Here is a 23,327-nt window from a genome sequence, read left to right on the forward strand (position 1 = left end):
GGACGGAGCACAGGGTGACAGCACGTGAGCAAGCTGACAGCAGAGTTCTTAGAACCCATCCCTGCCAGGACCCCTTTCCCACTCACCGTATGCCATGAATGATGTGACAACCCACAGCTCATTGTCTGCGATAAAGGTGGCTCGATATGGCAGGATATTGGGATGGCTGAAGAGCTTAGAGACATGGAGCTCCCCCTGAAAGCAATGGTGAGCTGCAGTCAGAACCAAGGGGTCCCAAGGAGGACGCTCAACATGAAGGTGGCAGCACGAATAATACGGGGACCTAGGCCTCCCTGCGTGCCCTGCTCAGAATCCTGGGAGCAGCCCGAGCAGGTGCCACCAGTATGAAAGGAACCAGGCTCTGCCATCTCAGCAGGGAAGCCAGCCCTCCTTCGCCAGCTTCTGCCTAACTTGGGCTCTGCCAGCCAATCCTAAAGCACCTCGAGAAACCATTCCCTGCCAACAGGGAAACTGCTAACACCACAGCAGAGGGTCACAGTGCACCACCTCGGAGGCCATGAAAACAAACCGCCTACTGCAGACTTAGGAAGTTATAAGCTTAGCTCAACTTCAAGGGCCCAGGCACAGAACTCCTCTTTAAGATAAGAAAACAAGGACTTCCCTGGTGGTGCAGTGGTTAAGAATCTGCCTGCCAATGCAGGGGACACTGCTTTGATCCTTGGTCTGGGAAGACCCCACACGCCGTGGAGCAACTAAGCCCATGCGCCACAACTACTGAGCCTGCGCTCTAGAGCCCACGAACCACAACGACTGAAGCCCGCGCGCCTAGAGCCCGTGCTCCGCAACAAGACAAGAAACCACAATGAGGAGCCCGCGCACCGCAACGAAGAGTAGCCCCACTCGCTGCAACTAGAGAAAGCCAGCACGCAGCAACAAAGACCCAAAAAATTTTAAAATTAAAAAAAAAAGATAAAACAAATAAGTGTTTTCCTATTATAAAGGAAAATGTTGTTAGCAATAGAAACACAGAAAGAAAGCATTAAAGAACAAACAACAACTAACCATTAGAATAGATTTCTCCAGCGACCTCAGGCTGAGAGCTCCCTTCCTCAGAAGCAGCTATGAAAAGCGTAAGACAGATGGAATTTTAAAATAAATTTGGACAAAAGATGTGAAAAAAAATTTGGACAAAAGAACTACAGCAACTCCAGGGTCCTGGCCTCTGGGAAATGAGCCAAGGTCAAATAGGCAGCAACACCTTCTACCTGTCCACGGCTGTACGGAATAAAGACAAGAATCACAAAGCTCAAATGTGCTCTAGAACAAACTCAGATAAGTTTTTTCCCAAATAACTGAGCTGGGACTGACATTCTGTTCCATCCTCAGACCCCAAAACTACTCTGAACACATGAACTGGTACTGGAGCACTGTCAGATAAGCGTGAGTTCAGAAAAACATTGTAATTGAAGGAGGGGGAGGGGCTGCAGCCAACTGTACTGAAAATACACTGAGCCGGGCCCTAAATCTAGGGAGTTCCCAGGGCAAGCCTTCATCCCCAGGCACTTACTAGACCTGCAGTGTCTCCCAGTTTAACAAGAGGGCAGCTACTTGCTTCTCCAGAAGAAATGAGCCTCAGGCAAACAGGACACTAAGAGCCGGAAGACGGTCGCCCGTGGCCAGGCGAGCTGCCCCGCACCTGGAAAGACACTGTCTGGGTGTGAAGCCTGCCTCTGCCACTTACTAGTGCGAGCAACCAGGGGCGAGTTACTTAGCCTCTCTGAATAATAAATACGTGAATAAATGAGTCACAGGAGGATCTGGTGAAGAGGAGGGGAATATAAATTGGGCTGAGCAGTGTTATAGAACCCTTAATGCCAAATGCCCAAGATTCTTCACCAAGAGCTTCCGTAACTTCTTGGCTTGGTCTACCTTCGTTTCCCGCCAGCTGCTTCAGAAGACAGATGTAAAGATGCCTTGTGGTTACTGCTGGAACTAAGAGCCCTCCCTCCAAGTGTCACATTCACGTTCGATTACCTGCAAGAACGTCACCATCTCATTGGAACAAGCTTCTAGGTTAATCCTTCGTACTGTCACATACTCTCCCGCTGGTTTGTACCTTGCTAGGTTCACTGTCATCAGGTCCTCAAATCCTTTGCCTAAAAGAAAAGGGAAATGCCATAAACAGGGACGAGAGCAACACAGGTTTTCATCTTCCTTAAAGAGACTTGATTTTAAAAGAAAATTGAAGTTAAAACTTTCGTTTCTGTTATTTCTTGATTTTTCTTCCATCAGTTCCTTCTCAGCCAACTATTCTAACTGACTATGGCCCAGGACACCAGAAGTGTACAGCCCAAAAGGAAAAATTGAAAAGAGCTTCTCTCCTGGAAACATGATCTCTTCCCCTACACTTGGAAGAAGAAAACCATAGAAGAACCACAAAAGCCAGTTTTGTCTCCACGAATCCTGCCAACTGGCTGACAGCTTCTGGCACACATTCACCCGAGGATGCTGAGACGGCTGCCATGATTCCCTGGAGCATGACAGTCCTGGACATTACCTATAACGGTGAGCAGCTCATAACACCCTCCCTCCGGCAGAAAGCTACTCATGATCTCCTGTTTAGAAAAGGATGCTATCGACTCTGCGCTCGCCTCATTGGTCTAAAGAAAAAGAAAAACAGGTTAGTAAGAGGAACTTGGGGACGGGATGAGAGTGGGGAGATGGTAATTCAGACCCACAAGGAGACTGGCATATAAACAAACATACAAACTCTGACCCTGGAGCAAAGAAACAGTTCCAGCCCTACTTGATGAGAAATAGAAAGTAAAGCATCAGTTGTTCAATGCAGTCACTGGCACTAATATCAGAGCAAGCGTGAGCGCTATCTACGAGTGGGGGTGGGGACAAGGGCCAGTTCTAGTCAACACTTGGTTTGCTTGTCCTTCCCAACAGCTGGCTCATTTGCTAAAAACTATGAAATTCTTACTTGGGAAAGGATGTCTGGAGAAAGGCACATTTAGAAAAGAGAAGGGGAATGGAGAGGTGGGGTTTCTCTTGAATTTCCTGCTGCATTAGGGTCCTTTTTTTTTTTTTTTTGGCTGCGTTGGGTATTTGTTGCTGTGCGCCGGCTTTCTCTAGTTGTGTCGGGCAGGGGCTACTCTTCCTTGCAGTGCGCAGGCTTCTCATTGCGGCAGCTTCTCTTGTTGCAGAGCACGGGCTCTAGGCTCATGGGCTTCAGTAGTTGTGGCACGCGGGCTCAGTAGTTGTGGCGCATGGGCTTAGCTGCTCCACAGCATGTGGGATCTTGCCGGACCAGGGCTCGAACCCGTGTCTCCTGCATTGGCAGGCGGATTCTTAACCACTGCGCCACCAGGTAAGTCCCTAGGGTCCCATTTTTAAGGTCCTGACTAAAAAAATCCCAAAGATCAGACGCTGAATCTTGCTATAGGCAAAAAGTGGCCATATGAGGCCCCCTTGTTAGCAAACCAAGAGGCCAGACCAATCATTCCCTGACATTTCCAAGTGAAGCCAGAAAACAGCTAACACACTGGGCTGCAGGCGGGGAACAGAGCTGTCAGGTCTCAGCCATCATCCCAGGCAGCAGAAGTGACCTGCTCCCTCGTCCCTGTGCACCCAGGCTGCAAATGAAGCTGGATTCCAGCCATTTAGGATGTGGGTGTCACATGTGAGGTCCTGATGGAAAAGTGCCCGGCAAAATACATGGCAGGCCAATGGCTCTTCCTTCAGTTTAATAGGTTCAGTTTCCTTCTTCCAAACCTAAATTTATTTGTATGATTTAGGGACTGTGAGTATTTTTCTTTCTTTGGGATCCTCTTTCTTGAGATGTATGTCTAACTGAAACAAAGAGCCTTAGGCCAGCTCACATGTCATATGCTGCGTTCCTAAACCTGCCCTCCGATCAGGAAAAGGTCTTTGAATACACGAAGGCTCTTGGCTCAGCACGAGACAGAAAAGTGCTGGAGTCGAGAATGTTCTGACGTGCTGGTGTCACCTTGGGGTGGGGGTGGGGTGCCTGATGTTTGAAACACATCTGGTTTCAAAACAGTTGATGCTGCCAGTGACGAAAGAAACCAAATGGGGTTTTACCTCCAGCACCACTTAACATTAAGAGGAACCCAGTCAAGCAGAATTGAGCCCTGTTAGCAAATCCCAGTTCCAATTTAATCAACTTTCTATTTCTAAGACTCACCTATATTGTTGTGTTTAGCCTTATTGTATAATGCTCATCTTGTGAACATACCTCAATTTATCCTTCCAATGCTGAGGGGCTTTTGCAGTTACTTTTCATTCTGCTATTACGAACTGTGCTACTAAAAACACACTTGAATGTGTTTCTTGACACATAAATGCAGGAGTTACACTAAAGCTTACACCTCGGAGTGGAACTGGAGGTCACAGAGTATATGAACATTCGACTTTAGAAAAAAATGCCAAACGGTTTTCCACAATGGTTATATCAATTTACATTCCCGCCAGCGATACATGTATGTTCTTGTTGATCCATCTTTTCCCCAACACTTGGTGTATTCAGACTTCATTCCTGCCAGTCTCATTGTGGGTCTGATTTACATTTCCGAGTGCTAATGAAGTTGAGCGTCTTTTCATGCATTTATTGGCTACGTGGGTTTTCTCCAGAGTGAAGATGCCTACTTCTGTCTCTTGTCCACTTTTCTATCTAGTTGTTTTAATGCAGGATTTCCCCAAAGGAGGCCCCATGGAACACGGATCCTGCCAGTTAACGCATGAAAAAAGTTTACACGTCCCATTAACTTACAAAATGCAGCACTCTCCTTCTCATGGACAACCACAAGGGGTACTCCCATATTAAGGGCTTTGAGAAGTTCTGTAATTTGACAAAGTATAACTTCGTTTAACCTAACATTTCCCAAAGATACCTGTCCAGAGAAGTCTTGTTGTGCCTAACATCCGTTAAATTTGGGGGAAGATGATTTGGGAAAGGCTGTTTTAAGTAAAATATGTGGTATAATGTGAAGACTCGCGGCTTAGGGGCCAGGGATAGGCAGAACTTGAACTCAGTCTATCCCTTGCTCTGTGACCCTGGGCAGGTCCCTCTAAGCCCTGAGATCTTCATCATCTCATCCGTGGAACAATCCCCACTTCACAGGGTTGTTGTGACTATGAAATGAGATAAAATATGTAAAGAGCTTAGCACTACTTGGTGTATCACAGGTATTCAATAAATATGAATTCTATTCTTCCCCTCTCTCTTTTGCTGTCTACTTTTTGGTCACTCTCCTGTTCAGCAAAGAAGATGGAACAGAGAAAATGGAGAAAACAGAGACTACTAAATAGGGCTTGATCGATAGTTAAAGTTGGTTTGATTTTGTTTTTTACAGGTTTCTGTGTTTCCAAATGCTCTGAAAACAGATTCTAGGATGACTTAATAGCCACTGTAGCTTCTTGAAACTATCTTGTCTTCAAAGCAAGATACTGGTGCCAGCCAGTGCCTCACACAGACAATCAAGGAACAAAATGGAGTACAGATTTCGTAACAGGGAAGAACCAAATCTGACTCCATGTTGGATCTGTTTTACTTTAACCTTTGCTTCCATTGCTTTTGTTCACTAAAGGATACTGTCTATACACAATGGCCTGCCTCAGGGAACCCTGCCCCTCTGCCTGAATGTTAAACCAAAGTGCCTTTGTTCAGGGAAGCATCCTGACCCCGTCTACCTGTGGATGGCTGCGAGAAAGAAAAAATGAACACATCCCCTCCCCGAGGCTGGCCATTCAAGGTGATATTTGCAAAACTTACGGCCTTTTTACTTTACTTCCTCATCTCCTCCCCGCTCTGTTCTATAAAAGAAACTGGCATCCAAACTCCGATAAGATGGTTTTTTTGGAGACGCTAGTCCGCCATCTTTTCGGTCTGCCGGCTTTCCGAATAAAGTCATATCCCTGGCCTCAACACCTCGTCTCCCAATTTATTGACCTGGTGTGCGGCGAGCGGAGCAAGCTTGGACTCGGTAACAATTTGAGCAAAAAGCCTAAACCAAGAGCTCCGACACAGCGACTCCCCAGCTGCTGAGAACGTCGCCGCCGGCTAGGCTGACTTTGGGGAGTCCCAGCTTCACCTCATACCTCTAACCCGCTGCACAGACTCTTGCTCTGTTTTGCTGTTTTCTCAAGTATCGACCTGCCCTCAATAAAATCAGTGTCACCGGTTAACACAAAACTCAGGGGCTTGCTTTCGGACCCAACACCCCCTACTCCGGCCTGTGAGGATCCACACGACCCGGCCGCTGCCTACTTCCACGACTTCGCCCCACACGGGGCTGCCCTGACCCACCGCACCTGACCCCCACGAACCAGCAGTCTTAGCAACCTCGCACCGGCTGTCCCTCCGTTTGGGACACTCCTGCCCCACTATTTTCCCATCGCTGCTTCTCCTCGTCCTTGAGGTCTCAAATGTCACCTATTCATTGAAGACTCTGTCCCGCCGAGTAAAGCAGCTCCCAGTCACTCTATTATGTCATCTTGCTTGATTTTCTTCATAGCGGTCACTGCAGTTTATTTTGTCTACTGCCTGTCTTCTCTACTAGAACGCAAGCTCTGTCGGGGCAGGGCCTGTCTGTCTCCTTCACTGATGTATTCCCCAAGGCCTACAACAGTGCTGGCATCTACTTAAAAAGTAATCATTTAAGCAACGTTTGAACTCAGGAGGTTTTCTGCCCATGACCTTGTTATTCCCATGGGCTGGAGAGGAGAGCAAACGTACCAGTCGGTTCCACTGGAGACAGTTCCACATGCTGACTTATACCGCAAACGCCAGCCCTCCTACAACACATTCCCTAGCTTCCCTGTTACCAGGGGAACTTCACAGATCAGAATCTGACACCTGCATGTGAGAAAGGACTGCATTTTTTAGCAGGTAACAATATGGCCCCAACGAGGACAAACCTAGAATGACTTTGTATTTGAAGGTCTCTCCTCTGATCTCTAGGCAAACTCCTTGTTTCTCTAATTTGAAAAAAAAAAAGGACTATGAGGAACAGCTGAGACCTGAGATTTAAAAAAATTCTTTTATAGGCACTTTAAATAACTCCCTTTGGATAAACTACATATAGGATACTTTTTTCTTAAAATTACCTATCTCCCTTTTCCTTGCCAGGAGTGCACGTAAGACATACTACCTACCAGGCTACACACTAAAGCCACACTTTTGTTGAGCCTAGGTGAGAAATGATTCATTAAACTACTGATATGATTAGTTCGTAACTTGACAATATTTCTACTGTCTTCGTTGACTATGGAAAACTACTTCAAAGTGTTAGGTTTAGAAAATGAAATTCTTTAGGTAATTGGGAAGATGAGTTCATTGGGCGAATCCAGAATCGCATGAAATGAACTCGTCTGGTGGCTGCTGTGACCCCTCTACCATTCTGTCCCCAACTCCCCGGAAATGACCCTAAAATGGATGCTTTCTACTTTGTGGATGTTCTATAGTCTGAACTCAGACAGAAGGCGACCTCTATTTAGGAAAACAAACAAACAAAGGCACTAGTTTGAAAGGAAGAGATTTGGTCTGGTTTTACCACAAGAAAGGCAGGTTAGTCCATTATACTGCTTCCGATTTAGAAAAGGTCAAAATTCAGATGAAAAGGAGATATTTAGCCCATTCTCGTTAAACATAGCATGGCACGGTTTTATTAGTATAATGTATAATCTCAAATTGCCTAGAGAAAGAAACGAATTCTATCGAAGTCTTTTCTTAGTTTCCCCCACCATGAAAAGCACTTTGTTCATTTTGAAGCATTTGAAAAACACATAAGCTACTGCTATCCAGAAATGACCATAAAAGGATAACTTTGTTTAAAGAGCTTGTTTAAAGACAAAATGCAATAAAGCCCACAAACACAATATTTATGAAATGTCCAACAAATAAGCACATTCAACCTCCCAAAGGTTTCACACAGGATAACTTTTGGTATAACGTCAGCCGCTGTGAAAATATAAGAACTATATATAATTGGCGCTGTACTCTGGAAAAATACCCAACTGATCCTATAGGGCACGTTTTTGGTCTCCTGACTGGAAAATATTGGGATCTGATAGTGAAGTGCTCTTGGCTAGGAAAGCGCAGCCAAGCTTTACTCAGAAAGAAATCCCTAGTCAGCAGCATCACCCTTCACTCACCTTGGAGCTGCCTGCAAAAGGCACAAAGGTCTGTTATCTGAAAAGAGGAAGACGTCTATGGAGAAAAGGGCTCTTATCCTCTCTGTATAAGACACTGATTCACAGTATCAAAAGGAGCTTGGGGACTTCCCTGGTGGGGCGTAGTGGTTAAGAATCTGCCTGCCAATGCAGGGGACACGGGTTCGAGCCCTGGTCAGGGAAGATCCCACATGCTGTGGAGCAACGAAGCCCGTGAGACACAACTACTGAGCATGCGCTCTAGAGCCTGCAAGCCACAACTACTGAGCCCGCATGCCACAACTACTGAAGCCCACGCGCTCTAGAACCCATGCTCCGCAACAAGAGAAGCCACCGCTTGCCCCAACTAGAGAAAGCCCGCGCGCAGCAACGAAGACCCAAGGCAGCCAAAAATAAATAAATAAATAAACAAATTTAAAAAAAAAAAGCAGCTTGGCACGCTGCTGTTATTTCCACTGGTAAAATAAACTAGAAGAGTAAGAAGCAGGGCAAGAGTCTTGAAACTTCTGCCAAAAAAATACATTTTCTGTTTTGTACTTTAAAACATGGGGTTTTGTTTTTAAACTAGATTTGACGTCCTGCCTTATAATCTAGACAGAGATCTATATTATCTCTGTGGACTGAAATCTATTATTAATAGACTAAGGATGGGAAACTTAGTACTACTAGCCACTGAAAGATAACCACATGTTAGAGTGTTGAAACTGTCCCTTTTAGTTTTTGGAGGGGGTGGCTGGTGACTGGTAAGGCTACAAAGGGGAGGAGACAGAAAAAGTGCCTGAGAGTTTTTCAGTTTTCAAAGTACACATCAGAATCTCTCTAGGGTGAAACCTAAGTCCCCACAAGGAGAAGAATTATATACCATGTATAAAACTCAGTGACAGATGAGCAGAAACATAAAATGATAAGCCAACCAAAAAAACATACAACATTCCACAAGTCACCTCCATGCAACAAGCCACAGTGCTAGAGCCTGGAAAATCACTTACTTTTCTCCGAGTGTCACCCGGAGGCTGCTCTGGAGTGGAGAGATTGAGTGTTGGCATTTTGGGTTTTGGAACAAGACACACCCACATTCAGAACAGCAATTACTGCACTTAGGACTACATTTACTAATGGAAACCACTTAAGAATCATTACAGCAAAAAGTGCCTGCAGTGCTACATACACACAAACACACACACACACACACACACACACACAGCCCCAGAGATCCACAGTAAAAATGCTGCAGATAGATGGAGTTTTAAACATGAATCTATGGCTCTTCAAAACTTGGCAAGGCTCTTATTCTACGGGTATTCTTTACTGAGTACAACTCAACTGCTATAGTTCTGGTCATACAATTACTTTCCATCAGCACACAATGTTACTTTCAATAGGCTACTTTCAGAGTCTTATACTGTGAACAAAAAATTCATTATAAAATTATATGCATGGTTGGCTATTTCCCAGGGAGTGCAGGGACTAGAAAACAGGTTTTCCAAAATAAAAAGACAAAAAAGTTTTAATACAGTCACATGTGTTTGTGGGACCATTACCCAATTTGATTCTCCAGTCAGATACATTCTATTCTAAATGAAAATAAAGCAAGGGCTTTTTGGCTCTCTGCTACTCCTGATGAATAAGAATAAAGCAAAGGACAACTTAAATGACTTTCTGCTCCAAAAGAAGACAAATCCTGTATCTGTGCTTTTTATTTTCTCTATTCTGAAAAGTGATCAAAGTAAAGATTTTAACTGTAAAGTATTGGAATGATTACACATCTCCAAATATCTTAAATTATATTGCTAGATATTGGGTGCAGAGTAAATTAGCCTCAATTTATCAAAATAAGATTTTTGTGTGTGTGCCATGGACATCAGTTTTCTGGTATATAAATGGCAGGAGCGGCTGCTTAAGAGGGGCTTCTTACAAGTCAAAGACAAGCCAGGTGAATAGGTAAAAGGAAATCAAACCAAGGCTTCTTAGAGCAGAAGGCAAACTCCAAGCTGTATCAGCTTGGTAACATACACTTCATTAAGCTGTAAACAATATACAGAACAATCTCTTCATCCTCCTCAGACCAGAGACTAGGGAATTATCAAAAGACATCCAGAGATCCTACACTCAAGACACTGAAACCAAAATCCATTCATCTAATTCACATAACTGGAATATTTTTAGCTAATTAATGTAAACTGGACTTCCAACTCAATTTCCATCAATGCCAATGTTTACTTTTAAACCACTGTATTGCCCTTAATGCTGGGGGAAAAAATGAGAATAGCACCAGAACATAGTATTTTTGTTCCACTAGCCTTTCCTTTACTGTGCAGATTACTTTTATTCTTTATAACCAAAACAAAAATAACTCATCATTTTTCTAAACTCTTATTTGTCTTCTCTAAAACCCTTTGACAAAGTTTATGAATAATTCAACTCCAGAAGTTCTTTGAGTGGCAGTAGGGAAAATAAATTAATAGGTGCTACCTAGTCACTAGCAAGTTTGAGTTTTCAATTACTCAAGCCTCTCGAGGTAGTTTGGATCAGTTAACCAACACACTCTATCTGATAACCCATTTCTTTAGCTATAGGAGCTGAAGAGAGTATCATGGTGTACAGATAAAAAGAAAGGGGCTTTACTACTATTATTTTTATAGAAAAAGAATTTTCCTTGCCTTAAGTCAAGATCACAGTTCCCAAAACAGCTCAGTTGGAAAATAGCCAAAGGGGAGTGCCTGGGTTTGTTAAACCTCAAAATTGCAAACCTACTTTACTTCTGAATCAACATTTAGATTTTACAATAGGAAGTTAGTATTTTTGTCCTGACAGATTTTTTTTTTCTCTAGTCTCTAAGTCTCATGAAAAGATGAGTCAACTAGATTGATCAGAAAAACCATAACTTTTATATCACTGCTACCTTTGTCCTGACTATAATTTTATTTTTTAAATCTTCAAGGCTAGAGACTTTTAAACACCTACTTTTTTTCCTTTAAGAATATGTATTTCATAGCCAAATACTTAGAAGAAACACGTGTGCTTTTAAGTAAATACTGGCTTTCTAACAATCAAGACAGGCCAAGGACAACTGCCGGATTAGTCCTCAAATTTTGGGGAAAGCATGGATTCAAAAAGGAGCCAAGTAAATATAACAGCTGTAGCCAAACAAATATAACAACTTGCCCTTAAATTGCTAATTTCTATAAATTGATTTAATCAACAAAAAGGCAGCGATATTTATCCTGAAGTGATGGCTAAATGCCATACTGTACTTACCTCCAAATAGTTCCAAATCTCTTAAGCCCTCAACAATGAACTTTTCCGAGACCCACCGCTAAAGAGGAAAACCCCAAAGAGAATTAGTATTTCTTCCAAGCCACAAAAAATTAACTATCAGCCATTAGATAGACAAAAAGACAACTACAAAAAGCGAATCATGCAGTACAGTTAAGCTACATTTCTATGGAAAAGTTTTGAAAAGAATCTTGGATTTAAATCAACTGAACACAATAGATTAATTCCTTTCTCTATTCTTCTTTGCCTAATTTGATGAACAATTCTTAAATCTGACAGATGAGAAATAAGTAGTACTGGCCCTGATAATGAAGCATGCTTTTGTCCTTCCTACATATAAAAGTGCCTTTTGGTTCCATCTTATTCATCCCATGGCTGTCTATTACAGATGCTTTGGATCATTAATGCCAATTTGAAAACTACTGGAATTCACACACAGAAAATAGGGATGAAACAGTTTTTCACAAGTCTCTATTAGTTTGTAAAAGGAAATAGCAAACTGCATATTCTTTCATCCGCTAGGATTTCTAAAGACATCACCAACGTTTACATTTTCTACCAAGTTTACAAGGACCAAACTAGCATGACTAATCTATGGTTCACTTTACTGGACTATTTCAAACTAGTATTGGATTTCCATCATACCGATCAGCGGTCTGGTTTCACCTGAATCAGGTTAGGTTGAAATAGAAAAGCAGCTCATACATAAAAGCAATGGGATCAAGGTTGTATTTCACTCAAGGGCTGGTATTAAAGCTTGGCTTAGGGGTATTCTTTCCACTGGGTAGAGTTCAGGCTAAGGAGGGATTCTGTTTTGTTTCTCTTAATTAATAGAGAGGTTTACTCTTTCCAATGTAAGTTATTCTTACCACATAAACATAAGAAAAAGGAAGATTAAGGAACATTCAGAAATAAGTTGCATAATATGGACTATGAATTTAAACTATAACATCATTCTCTATATCAATTTTTTCCAAATTAAAAAAAGAACACTGTAAATTTAAAAAATTGATATAAAAAATTTATATTCACTGGAACACAAAATATAATTGACACCTTAATATTTAAAGAAAGTGGTATATTAAGGGAGTTCCCTGGTGGCCTAGTGGTTAGGATTCCAGGCTTTCACTGCTGTGGCCCGGGTTCAGTCCCTGGTTGGGGAACTAAGATCGCACAAGCCGTGCGGCCAAAAGAGAAAAAAAAAAGAAAGTGGTATATTCACAATGTCTCACAGTACACATACAGTGTTACAGAATTTTAAAATAATTACTACAGCAGTTAGAAATTGAGTACTTGATAATAAACAAGATAGTTTTTTAGGAAATCATTTAGGAAGCTTGTAAAGAAGCTAAACCCAGTATTTGTTCTTGAGGTCATTTTAGCTAGTGAAGTTCTCAGGTGTAATAAAATTTTTCAAAAAGCCTTCAATTAAAACCTATGATGGCAGTTCCCTGGTGGTCCAGTGGTTAGGACTTCGTGCCTTCACTGCCAAGGGCCCGGGTTCAAAAAAGTGTTCCAATGATTACAATCTGATGCTGATTTTTTTTTTATTAATTAATTTATTTATTTTCGGCTGCATTGGGTCCTTGTTGCTGCACGCGGGCTTTCTCTAGTTGCAGTGAACGGGGGCTACTCTTTGTTGTGGTGCGTGGGCTTCTCATCGCGGTGGCTTCTCCTGTTGTGGAGCCCAGGCTCTAGGCACACGGGCCTCAGTAGTTGTGGCGCACGGGCTCAGTAGTTGTGGCTCGTGGGCTTTAGAGCACAGGCTCAGTAGTTGTGGCATGTGGGCTCAGTAGTTGTGGCTCACGGGCTCCAGAGCACAGGCTCAGTAGTTGTGGCACACAGGCTTAGCTGCTCTGTGGCATGTGGGATCTTCCTGGACCAGGGCTCGAACCTGTGTCCCCTGCACTGGCAGGCGTACTCCCCACCACTGAGCCACCAGGGAAGTCCGATGCTGATTTTTAAAACACACAAACTGGGCTTCCCTGGTGGCGCAGTGGTTGGGAGTCCGCCTGCCGATGCAGGGGATGTGGGTTCGTGCCCCAGTCCAGGAGGATCCCACATGCTGCGGAGCAGCTGGGCCTGTGGGCCATGGCCGCTGGGCCTGCGCGTCCGGAGCCTGTGCTCCGCGACGGGAGAGGCCACGGCAGTGAGAGGCCCGCGTACCGCAAAAAAAAAAAAAAACAAACACACACACACACAAACTCACTGAAAATGTGTAGGAAACAGGCAGATCATTAGTAGGTACACATCTACACTGAAAAGGGCCAGCAACTCATTTAATGTTGAATGACTGATAATCATAAAATAAGCCACCTTGTTTCTCCTCTATCAGACAAGCTGGTGGGTATATTCTATGTCTCTGGCCAGCCTCTGCCTGCAAATTCGTTTCTTTTTTTAAAAAATTTATTTATTATTTATTTTTGGCTGCGTTGGGTCTTCACTGCTGCACGCAGGCTTTCTCTAGTTGTGGCAAGCGGGGGCTACTCTTCGTTGCAGTGCACGGGCGTCTCATTGTGGTGGCTTCTCATGTTGCGGAGCACGGGCTCTAGGCGTGCGGGCTTCAGTAGTTGTGGCACACAGGCTCTGTAGTTGTGGCACACAGGCTTAGTTGCTCTGCGGTACATGGGATCTTCCCGGACCAGGGCTCAAACCCGTGTCCCCTGCATTCACAGGTGGATTCTTAACCAATGCGCCACCAGGGATGTCCCTGCAAGTTCTTTTCTTAGGAGTGGAGGCTGCAATACCTACTTTACTTTCTACATCCCTCACTTCTGTATGATTCTGAACATCACATAAAAAAAAACCCCAAAAACCTCCTACAATATCTGCCAAACACACTGCTTTTCAGAAAATAAAAAATAGTAAAGCCAGAAGAAGAGAAACACTCACCCTAATTCGCTCTGGTTTACTTACAAGAAAAGACATGAGTTCCTAACGTGTAGACCTACTTCAATTTCAAAAATTTAAACCTAAAAGGAAAATAGACACAGGTAGTTAGTCAAATCTGCTTTTATAGAAATATTTGTTGATTAACAAAAACCTACTATGAGTCTACCATTCAAAGCACTGCACTAGACCTACAAATTCCTAGATTCTAAAGATTTGTTTAGAGAAACTTTAAGTGACAATAAACCTGGATGTACTTTGGCCAAATACATTCTGAAATACTGCAATATCTGTAAGAGAAGTTTTTTATAGGGTTTTTTTGTTTAAATTAATCTTTAAATTTCTCATGACCCAACCCTCCACTGACCCCTCTGCAGAAGCAATTACCTTCAATTCTTTTGTCTGTTTATCCTCCTTTTTATCATCATTCTTAAATGCTGTTTATGTGTCATGACTTATCCATTTTAGACATTTATCTACTAACTTCCTACCATGGTAGGTGAAGACTAAGCTCTCCTACATCAACTTCCTGCACCCTACATTCCTGCCTTCATTCTCCCAACATAGTTCTGACATAAATTTTGGTTAAAACAATAGTCCAAATTTACATTACTAGGACTATGCAAACATGGTTCTTCATTGAGGCAAACAGAGGTGACCACGTCTTCTGCCCCATACACTCATTTTTCCCCCCTAGAGTTAATAATGGCCTCATTTCTTCACTTGCTTGTTTTTCCATGTAGCTATTAACTTTTCCAAATACTTCAACATTTCTGCTATTAGTCTCATCAGTGTGTTTTTCCATACACTCAAACTCATCCATTCCAATTTTCCCCTGGAGACGGCCTTCCAGAGGCCCTCCATCCTGCTGCGGTCTGGACTAGCTGCTTAGTCAGTTGCACTTAGTCAGCCTTTATAGTGTGGAGATTTGGGGCTTCCAATTCTGGGGAATATCATTTCTTTGACAAGAAATAGGAACAGAAACTCTAATAGTTAAAGGTGTACTGCTAGAATTAGCCCCCAATTTTGTATTTATTTCACTCATACTTTACAACTCTCTGCTTTCTAGGAGACGTCTTCAAACTTTATTTTCCAACCTTTCTACTAAGTTTTACATTTTTGTTACCCATTTCCAAGAGCTTTGGCCATTTCTCAAATGTATCTTTTTTCATATCATCCTGATCTTATCTTATGTTTGCTATTTATAGTTAAGAATTTATATCTAGAATGGCTAAAAGCATAATACATCATGACCGAGTGGGGCTTACTTCAGGAATAACAGATTGGTTTAACATTTAAAAATGAGTCAATGTACACAAAACTGTCTTTGTTTGAAGTTGTTTGCAAATAAAGAACAACCAATTTTAAGGAATTTTAAAAAATGAATCGATGTCATTTTACCTTATTAACTGAGTAAGCAAGTAAAAATACAATCATTTCAATAAATGGAGAAAAAGCATCTAACAAAATTCAACACTAACCCACAAGTTAAAGAAAAAAAACCTCTTAGTCAATTGGGAATAGTCAACTAGGAATAGAATAGAAATAGAATTTACCAAGTCAACTTGCTAAAAGATACGTATAAAAAATTTCAGGGGAGTGGGGATGGTGGTGTGCTGAATTGGGCGATTGGGATTGACATGTATACACTGATGTGTATAAAATTGATGACTAATAAGAACCTGCTGTATAAAAAAATAAAATTCAAAAATTAAAAAAAAATTTATAGCTAACATCTATTAACAGTAAAAAGAATGAATGAGTTTCTTCTAAGGACAGAAGGAAAGCAAGAATGTTCTTATCACTGCTATTCATCATTGTACTAGTGGTCTTGGCCAATGCAAAAAGGCAAGAAGAAATAAAAGGCATATAGATTGGAAAAGATGTAAAATTCTTTATGATTTTTCTATGTAGACATGATTGTATACATAGAAAACTCTAAGTATTCTATAAAAAAATCATTATACTTAAAATGAATTTAGAAAGGTCAATTATAAAATGCAATTGTATTTCTATATACTAGCAACAACCAAGTAGAAAATGAAATTTAAAAAACAATACCATCAATAATACCTACAAAACCATAAAATAATTAGGAATATTTTAATAAATTATGGATAAGACCTGTACGTTTAAAATTATAAAACACTGCTAAGAGGGATTAAAGATGATCTAGATAAGAGGTCTGCACAATGTTCATAGATTGGAAGACTCTATATCATTAAGATGTTAATTCTCTCCAAATTGATCTACAGATTCAGTGCAATGCTAATCAAAATTCCAGCAGACTTTTAAAAGAAATTGATAAGCTGAGTCTAAGGTTTACATGGAAATACAAGAGACCTAAAATAGCCAAAACAGTTTTGAAAAAGAAAGTTATGACTTACATTACCTGATTTCCAGACTTACTTTATTGCTATAGTAATCAAGACAGTGTACTTTGGTCTAAGGATAGACAAATGGATCAGTGGAACAGAAAAGAGAATCCAGAAATAGACCCATGCATATATGGTCAATTAATTTTCAAAAGAATGGCCAAAGTAATTTCATGGGGAAAGACAGTCTGGATACAACTTGATATCTGTTTAGAAAAAATGAACATTGACCCTTACCTTACATCGTACACAAAAATTAACTTGAAATGGATCATAGAACTAAACAGAAAGTTAAAACTACTAAAGAAAACAGAGGAGAAAATCTTCATGATCTTGGGATAAGTAGAGATTCAAAAAAAGAACATCAAGAGCATGAAATATAAAACAAAAAATATGATAAACTGATCTTTATCAAAATTAAAAATGTCTGCCTTTGAAAGACACCACTAAGAAAATGAAAAGATTGGGAGAAAACATATTGTGTGTGCATGTATATGTGTGTGTGTGTGTGTGTCTACAAAGGACTTTATATACAGAATATATAAAGAATTTCTATACTCAATAATAAGACAACTCAGCTTAAACAACGGGCAACATATCTGAACAGAAGATATATGAGTGGGCACTAAGCACATGAAATGATGTTCAACATCACTTGTCATCAGGGAAATGTTCATAAACCAACAATGAGATACCACTAAACAGCCACCAAAATGGCTAAACATAAAGACTGACAATACCACGTGTTGATATCAACCAACCAGAACTCTCATACGTTGCTGGTGGGAATGCAAACACATATGGCCACACTGGAAAATGGTGTAGCAGCTTCTTATGACCCAACAATTCTGCTCCTAGGTAATCTACTCAAGAGAAATGAAAACATATTTTCTCATAAACTTGTACATGAATGCTTGTAAAAGCATTATTCACGAGAGCCCCAAACTGGAAACAATCCAAACATCTGCCAACTGGTAAATGGATTTTTAAAATGTGGTACATACACCAATGTAATACTACTCAGCAATAGAAAGGAACAAACTACTGATATAGGCAACAATTTCATGTTAAGTGAAAGAAGTTAGACACAGATCTACATACTGTTTCCATTTACACGAAATTCTAGAAAAAGTAAAAATGCAACAGAAATCAGATCTTTTTTTTTATAAAGTTATTTATTTTATTTATTATTTTTGGCTGCGTTGGGTCTTCGTTGCTGCGCACAGGCTTTCTCTAGCTGTGGTGAGTGGGGCTACTCTTTGTTGCGGTGCACAGGCTTCTCATTGCGGTGGCTTCTCTTGTTGCAGAGCACGGGCTCTAGGCACGCAGCCTTCAGTAGTTGTGGCACACAGGCTCAGTAGTTGTGGCTTGCGGGTTCTAGAGCACAGGCTCAGTAGTTGTGGTGCACGGGCTTAGTTGCTCCGTGGCATGTGGGATCTTCCTGGACCAGGGATCGAACCCGTGTCCCCTGCACTGGCAGTTGGATTCTTAAACTCTGAGCCACAAGGGAGGTCCCATAAAGCAGATCTTGCTTGCCTGGGACCAACAGTGAGATGAGGGACCAACTTCAAAGAGACACATGAGAACTTTTCAGGGTGATGGAAAAGTTCTGTATCTTTATTGCATGGTGGTTATGTGAGTGTATCTGTCAAAACTCAACAAACTGTACACTTAATACAGGCGTATTTGAGACTTCCTTGGTGGTCCAGTGGTTAAGACTCTGCGCTCCCAATGCAGGGGGCCCGTTGATCCCTGGTCAGGGAACTAAGATCCCACATACCGCAATTAAGCCCGCACACTGCAACTACTGAGCCCAAACGCTCTAGAGCCTGTGCGCTGCAACTAGAGAAGCCTGCACGCCACAAGAAGGCCCAGCGCAGCCAAAAAAACCAAAAAAAAAAAAAAAAGTGTATTTTGTTATAGGTGAATTACATCTGAATAAAGTTGATTTTAAAAGTAAAATGATTAAAATAAATACTCAGAAATGCTTTTGAAGAATCTAGAAAAAACCCTGCCACATTTCCCTTCTTTCTTTAAGGTAGGGTAGGGTTGTGAGGGGTTGTGGCAGTGGTACAGCAATGGGGGTGGGGACTTAGTGTGGTGCACAGAATCTAAAAGTCCTTAGAACAGCTTCAGAGAAATCGAAGCAATGGTTTTCAATCCAGGGGAGTGAGGAGGCCTTTCAAAATCATCTATAGATTTTTACCAAATTGCATTTATTCTCACCCCAACACTGATCGTATAGAAGCCCCACCCCACCATGCTGAGAATAATTTATCCTGCTACGAAATAGTAAAAATATAGATTGAATTTGGAAAAAAAAGATTATTAGAATGCACATTGTCTAATAACATTAAACACAAAGCATCAAGCCAAAGAAATTTAAGAGAAGACAACATCCACGTCCATCTGTAGTCTACAACAGAAAGGAAAGAGAATATTAATGTAGATAAAGAGATGATTTTTATCCTCAGAAGGAATTATCTATGCTCTGGAAATAGAAAATAAAGTCAATTCCAAAACACTGTATAAACAAATATAACTGCCCAATTGGAGAGACCCAAGAACTGGTTCTAGGCTGCCACTTCAACAGCTTCTCTAATGATCTGAACCACTGGTTCCCAAATCAGGATGTGTTTCAAATTCATTTGTGTTGTTAGAAAAATCTATGGATGCCCGCCCAAACTCCCACCTCCAAAGATTTTAATTCAGCAGGTCTGGGGAATGCAAAAGTAGAAATGGGCAACACTTTATGAAGTTCAGCAAAGGGAAAGATTACAGTTAGCTAGGTGGACCTGGATAGTTTCTTTGAAGAGGTGGGGCTTGAATGTCAAACAGGACTTAAAGAAAATGGGAATTCCAAGCATAAAATAGTATTAGCTGCTGATTATTTAGTGCTTACATATCCACAGGTGTATCTCCTGGTTTCTAGAACAGCGCCTAGCACAGAGGAGGCACTCAGTAATACTGAAGGACTGACCAAATGTGCCGAGCAGTATTTCAGCACTGTGCATACACTCTCCAATTAATGTGAGGGCAGTTACAGAAGCAGAACTCCACACATATGAGAACAATTAACAGGCCTTAAGTGCATGCTAGATCACGGATCTTATTCAGCAGGCAGCAGGAAGCCACTGTAGGTTTTGAACAGAAAGGTGACAAACACAGAACAGTGGTCTACAGTAGTGTCTCTCAAACTTTATTGTGCATGTAAATCACTTGGGGATCTTGTTAAAATGCGGATTTTGATTCAGAAGGTCTGAAGTGGGGCCTGGTAGTTCTAACAAGCTCCCATATGATGGTAATGTTGCTGATCTGTGGACCATCATATTGACATTTGAGAAGCCTTGTTCTAAGGAACATTCTAAGGAATATTAATCTGCAAAACGATGGGAGAGGGGGAGGTGAAAATAACCCAGAAAAGGAATGCCAGTTAGAATACAATTATACTGGACCACATCTGTGGTGATAAGAGCCTGTGACAGAGGGAATATTAAGAAATAGATGGATAGGGAGAAGGAAAAATAAAGAAATTTAGTTAGTAAGTACACCATAAGTCATCGAGCCTATCCTCCACCCTTTGGAAGAACTGCTTTTAAAAACTCCTGGGGCTTCCCTGGTGGTGCAGTGGTTGAGAGTCCGCCTGCTGATGCAGGGGAAGTGGGTTGTGCCCCAGTCCGGGAGGATCCCACATGCCGCGGAGCGGCTGGGCCCGTGAGCCATGGCCACTGAGCCTGCGCGTCCGGAGCCTGTGGTCCGCAACGGGAGAGGCCACAACAGTGAGAGGCCCGCGAACCGCAAAAAAACAAAACAAAACAAAAAAAACTCCTGAATATAAGGTTATCTAGTCTCTGCTTGAAAACTTCTCATGCCAGAGACTCACTACCTAATCAGGGAACCCATTCTAACTGTGAACAACTCTGATGACTCCGACTTTTTTTGTGTGTGCCCAAGTAACTGGGAAAAGAGTAGCGTGTCAAAGACAAAATGGGAAAGCTCAGAGATGGAAGTTTTGGTGGAAAGATGAGTTTGAGTTTTTAGGTCATACTGAGGTTGAGAAAACAGTTATATATCCCAAGTAGAAATAGCATTCAGTTAGAGAAGTACTGAAAAGACTGATGCTTAAAAGAGGGGTTAGAGATGGCTATGTGGACTTGGAAGTTAGCAGCTAAAGCTATATGAGCGACAAAAATTCACTAAAGAAGAAAATGGTGAGAGAAAAGCAGAGAGCTGGGAAGTAAGCCTTGGAATAGGTCCATATTTAGGACATGCAGCTTGAAAGGCAGGTAGGAAATGGAACCCAAAGGAAAAACATTAACGATCCTGCTTCTCCTTGTGGACCACTAACACTCTCCCAATCTGCTAACTTTTACCTGTCCTTCACTACTCATCTCAGGTGTCCTGTGCTACAGGAAGTCCTCCCTGACCGCCCCTCCCTACCCATGTTAGATGTCTGGCCTCTGTATTCAACCCTTATACCTACCACTCTCTTAATTGCCTATTTATCAGTTTCCTCCACTAGAAGAGAGACTCTGTCAAGGCAGGGAATGCATTTCATTCACTGTTGCATTCCCAGGGGCTACTGTGACCAACACTTAATATTGGCACTCCTGTATCTGTTAACTTAATAATAGTAAAAATAATAAAAGCAGCAGACACTTATGTGAACTTAGTATGTGCCAGGATCTGTGCTAAATGCTTCATGGAGATCAGCTCACAGCAAGTATTATAGATCCTCGTTTCACAGATCAGGAAATTAAGACTCAGAGAGGTTAAATGCCCAAAGTTACACAGGCATGGGACTTCCCTGGTGATCCAGTGGTTAAGATTCCACACTTCCACTGCAGGTTCGATTCCTGGCTGGGGAACTAAGATCCCACAAGCTGTGTGGTATGGCCAAAAAATAAAAAACACACAAACAAAAAAAACAAAGTTACACAGGCAAGTGGTGGAGGACTGATCAGGTCTGTTCCAAAGCCTGTGCTCTAGAAACCATGAGTGATAATAGAGAAGCTTAGGGAGAAGTGTCAAGACTGTGTGTGCAAAGATATAATGACTGAAAAAGCATCACCTGATTGGACATTGAGGTTGACCAGATGCCAAGTGGTATAGAAAGGAGTTCATTTACTTTGATTTTTCCTTTTTTCCCTATTTTTGTCACTGGTTTTCTAAACTTCCTCCATGTCTGCGATGACAACTATAAACAACACTGCATTTGCGCCACAGTACCTCTAAGAAACCTAGTTAAAGGGTGGGGGTGGGGCAACAGATTTAACCCGTTCAGCACTAACATATGGCTGAATAGGCTCCTGGCCTGAGGAGATTTGAAAATCAGGAAAGATTTGGTTTCTTCAACTCTCAGGGACAAGAAACAGTCTTGGGGGTCTCTAAAGAAAAGTATCCATCAATCAATGAAAAACTGTTTTAATGCCACAAATACATATTGGAATACGGTTCTACCCCAACAGATATTACAATAAGAATCAATTCGAACGGCTTTTGCTCTTTTGGGAGAAGTCAAGTTAGAATATACTAGGATATCTTAGCAGAAGGCTGGGCATAGAAGTTAGTTCCCCATTTCCTGAAAACTTGAACAATTTTATTTAACCACACCCCTTCTCTCTCGCTCACCTCCCTACCCCCGCCCCTCATCTCCACCCCAATCTACTGTGAGCACTTAAACATTTTGGAAAACAAGACAGTCAGAAGCTCTGTTTAGGCTGATTCAGGGAGTACCTGATCTCTGTTCTTACGAGGGCCTGACCCCCTGGCTCTCCAGCCTGGGATGAGATGGGGATGTGGTGGGGGGATGCGGGGAGAGGGCAGCCTAGGATATGCCTCCTCTTTGCTAGATCAGGACAAATTGCCACCTGGGCCCCAGGTTTCCCACCTGAAAATGAGGGGGGAAGAGGAGAGGGAGCCCGGCAACTCTGCTCCGGTGTCTCCGGGCCAGGCCCAAGCCTATTCTGCTCTCGGGCTGCAGCCCCTCATCGCGGGAATCGAGAATTCGGGTGAAAAGGGGCCCGTAGAAGGCGAGGGGGGGCTTAGGATGGCCGCTCTTCCGGAGGCCCGCCCCCGAGGAGATGGAATCGGCGTCAGGGCAGGAGGGACCGATCCCTGGAGCGCACCAGGCGGCCCCGCCAGCCCGGTACCTGGTCCTGGAGTTAGCAAGCAGTCTCGACCCAATCTCAGCTCCGCCTCCTTGGTTTAAGGCCGCGTTGCCGCCAGGCCAGTTGCTGGGAGGGAGGTACGCAACGTGCCATGCGCAGTAGAGGGACCCGGGGAGGGCTGGTAGAGAACCGCCCCGCCCCGCCGCGCCCCGCCCCGCCCCGCCCCGCGCCGGAGAGGAAGGCCAGCCCCGGCCCGCCCCGGCCCGCCCCGGCCCGCTAGGCCCGGCAGGTGGGGAAGTTCTTCTTGGTTTCCGCATCTCTGCTGGTGCGGCCGGCCCTCAGCAGCGGCCTCTCAGAGAGCGGTTTTCCAGTGCTGAGTTACCTCATTACGCGCTGCGCATACCTGAGGGCATTCGGTCTCCAACGGAGGGGACACGTTTCCCCCCCGCGTGTGGAAGCCAAAGACCTAGCTTGTCGTCGGTGTGGCCTTCGGGGTCCGAAAAGGGCTCTCCAGAGCCTC

At 42.7% G+C, this 23,327-nt stretch overlaps 1 protein-coding gene across 19 annotated transcripts in view; it reads right to left on the reverse strand.

The window, feature by feature from the left end:
• The window catches only part of STRADA (STE20 related adaptor alpha), a 29,707-nt gene extending 6,721 nt beyond the window's left edge, over nucleotides 1-22,986 (reverse strand). For 2 of the 19 annotated variants that reach the window (XM_067716670.1, XM_067716678.1), the window contains exons 1-7: nucleotides 22,850-22,986; nucleotides 14,326-14,405; nucleotides 11,416-11,473; nucleotides 9,147-9,175; nucleotides 2,519-2,621; nucleotides 1,996-2,117; nucleotides 87-195 (exon numbers count right to left, since the gene is read on the reverse strand). In XM_067716670.1, the coding sequence (XP_067572771.1) occupies nucleotides 87-195; nucleotides 1,996-2,117; nucleotides 2,519-2,621; nucleotides 9,147-9,175; nucleotides 11,416-11,473; nucleotides 14,326-14,361 (457 nt within the window). In that variant the 5' untranslated portion in view covers nucleotides 14,362-14,405; nucleotides 22,850-22,986. The other 17 variants (XM_067716672.1, XM_067716673.1, XM_067716671.1 and 14 more) reach the window with 17 other exon arrangements.
• Between the last annotated feature and the right edge of the window lie 341 nt (nucleotides 22,987-23,327).

This window comes from Pseudorca crassidens, chromosome 19, assembly GCF_039906515.1.
Source record: "Pseudorca crassidens isolate mPseCra1 chromosome 19, mPseCra1.hap1, whole genome shotgun sequence".
NCBI lineage: Eukaryota > Metazoa > Chordata > Mammalia > Artiodactyla > Delphinidae > Pseudorca > Pseudorca crassidens.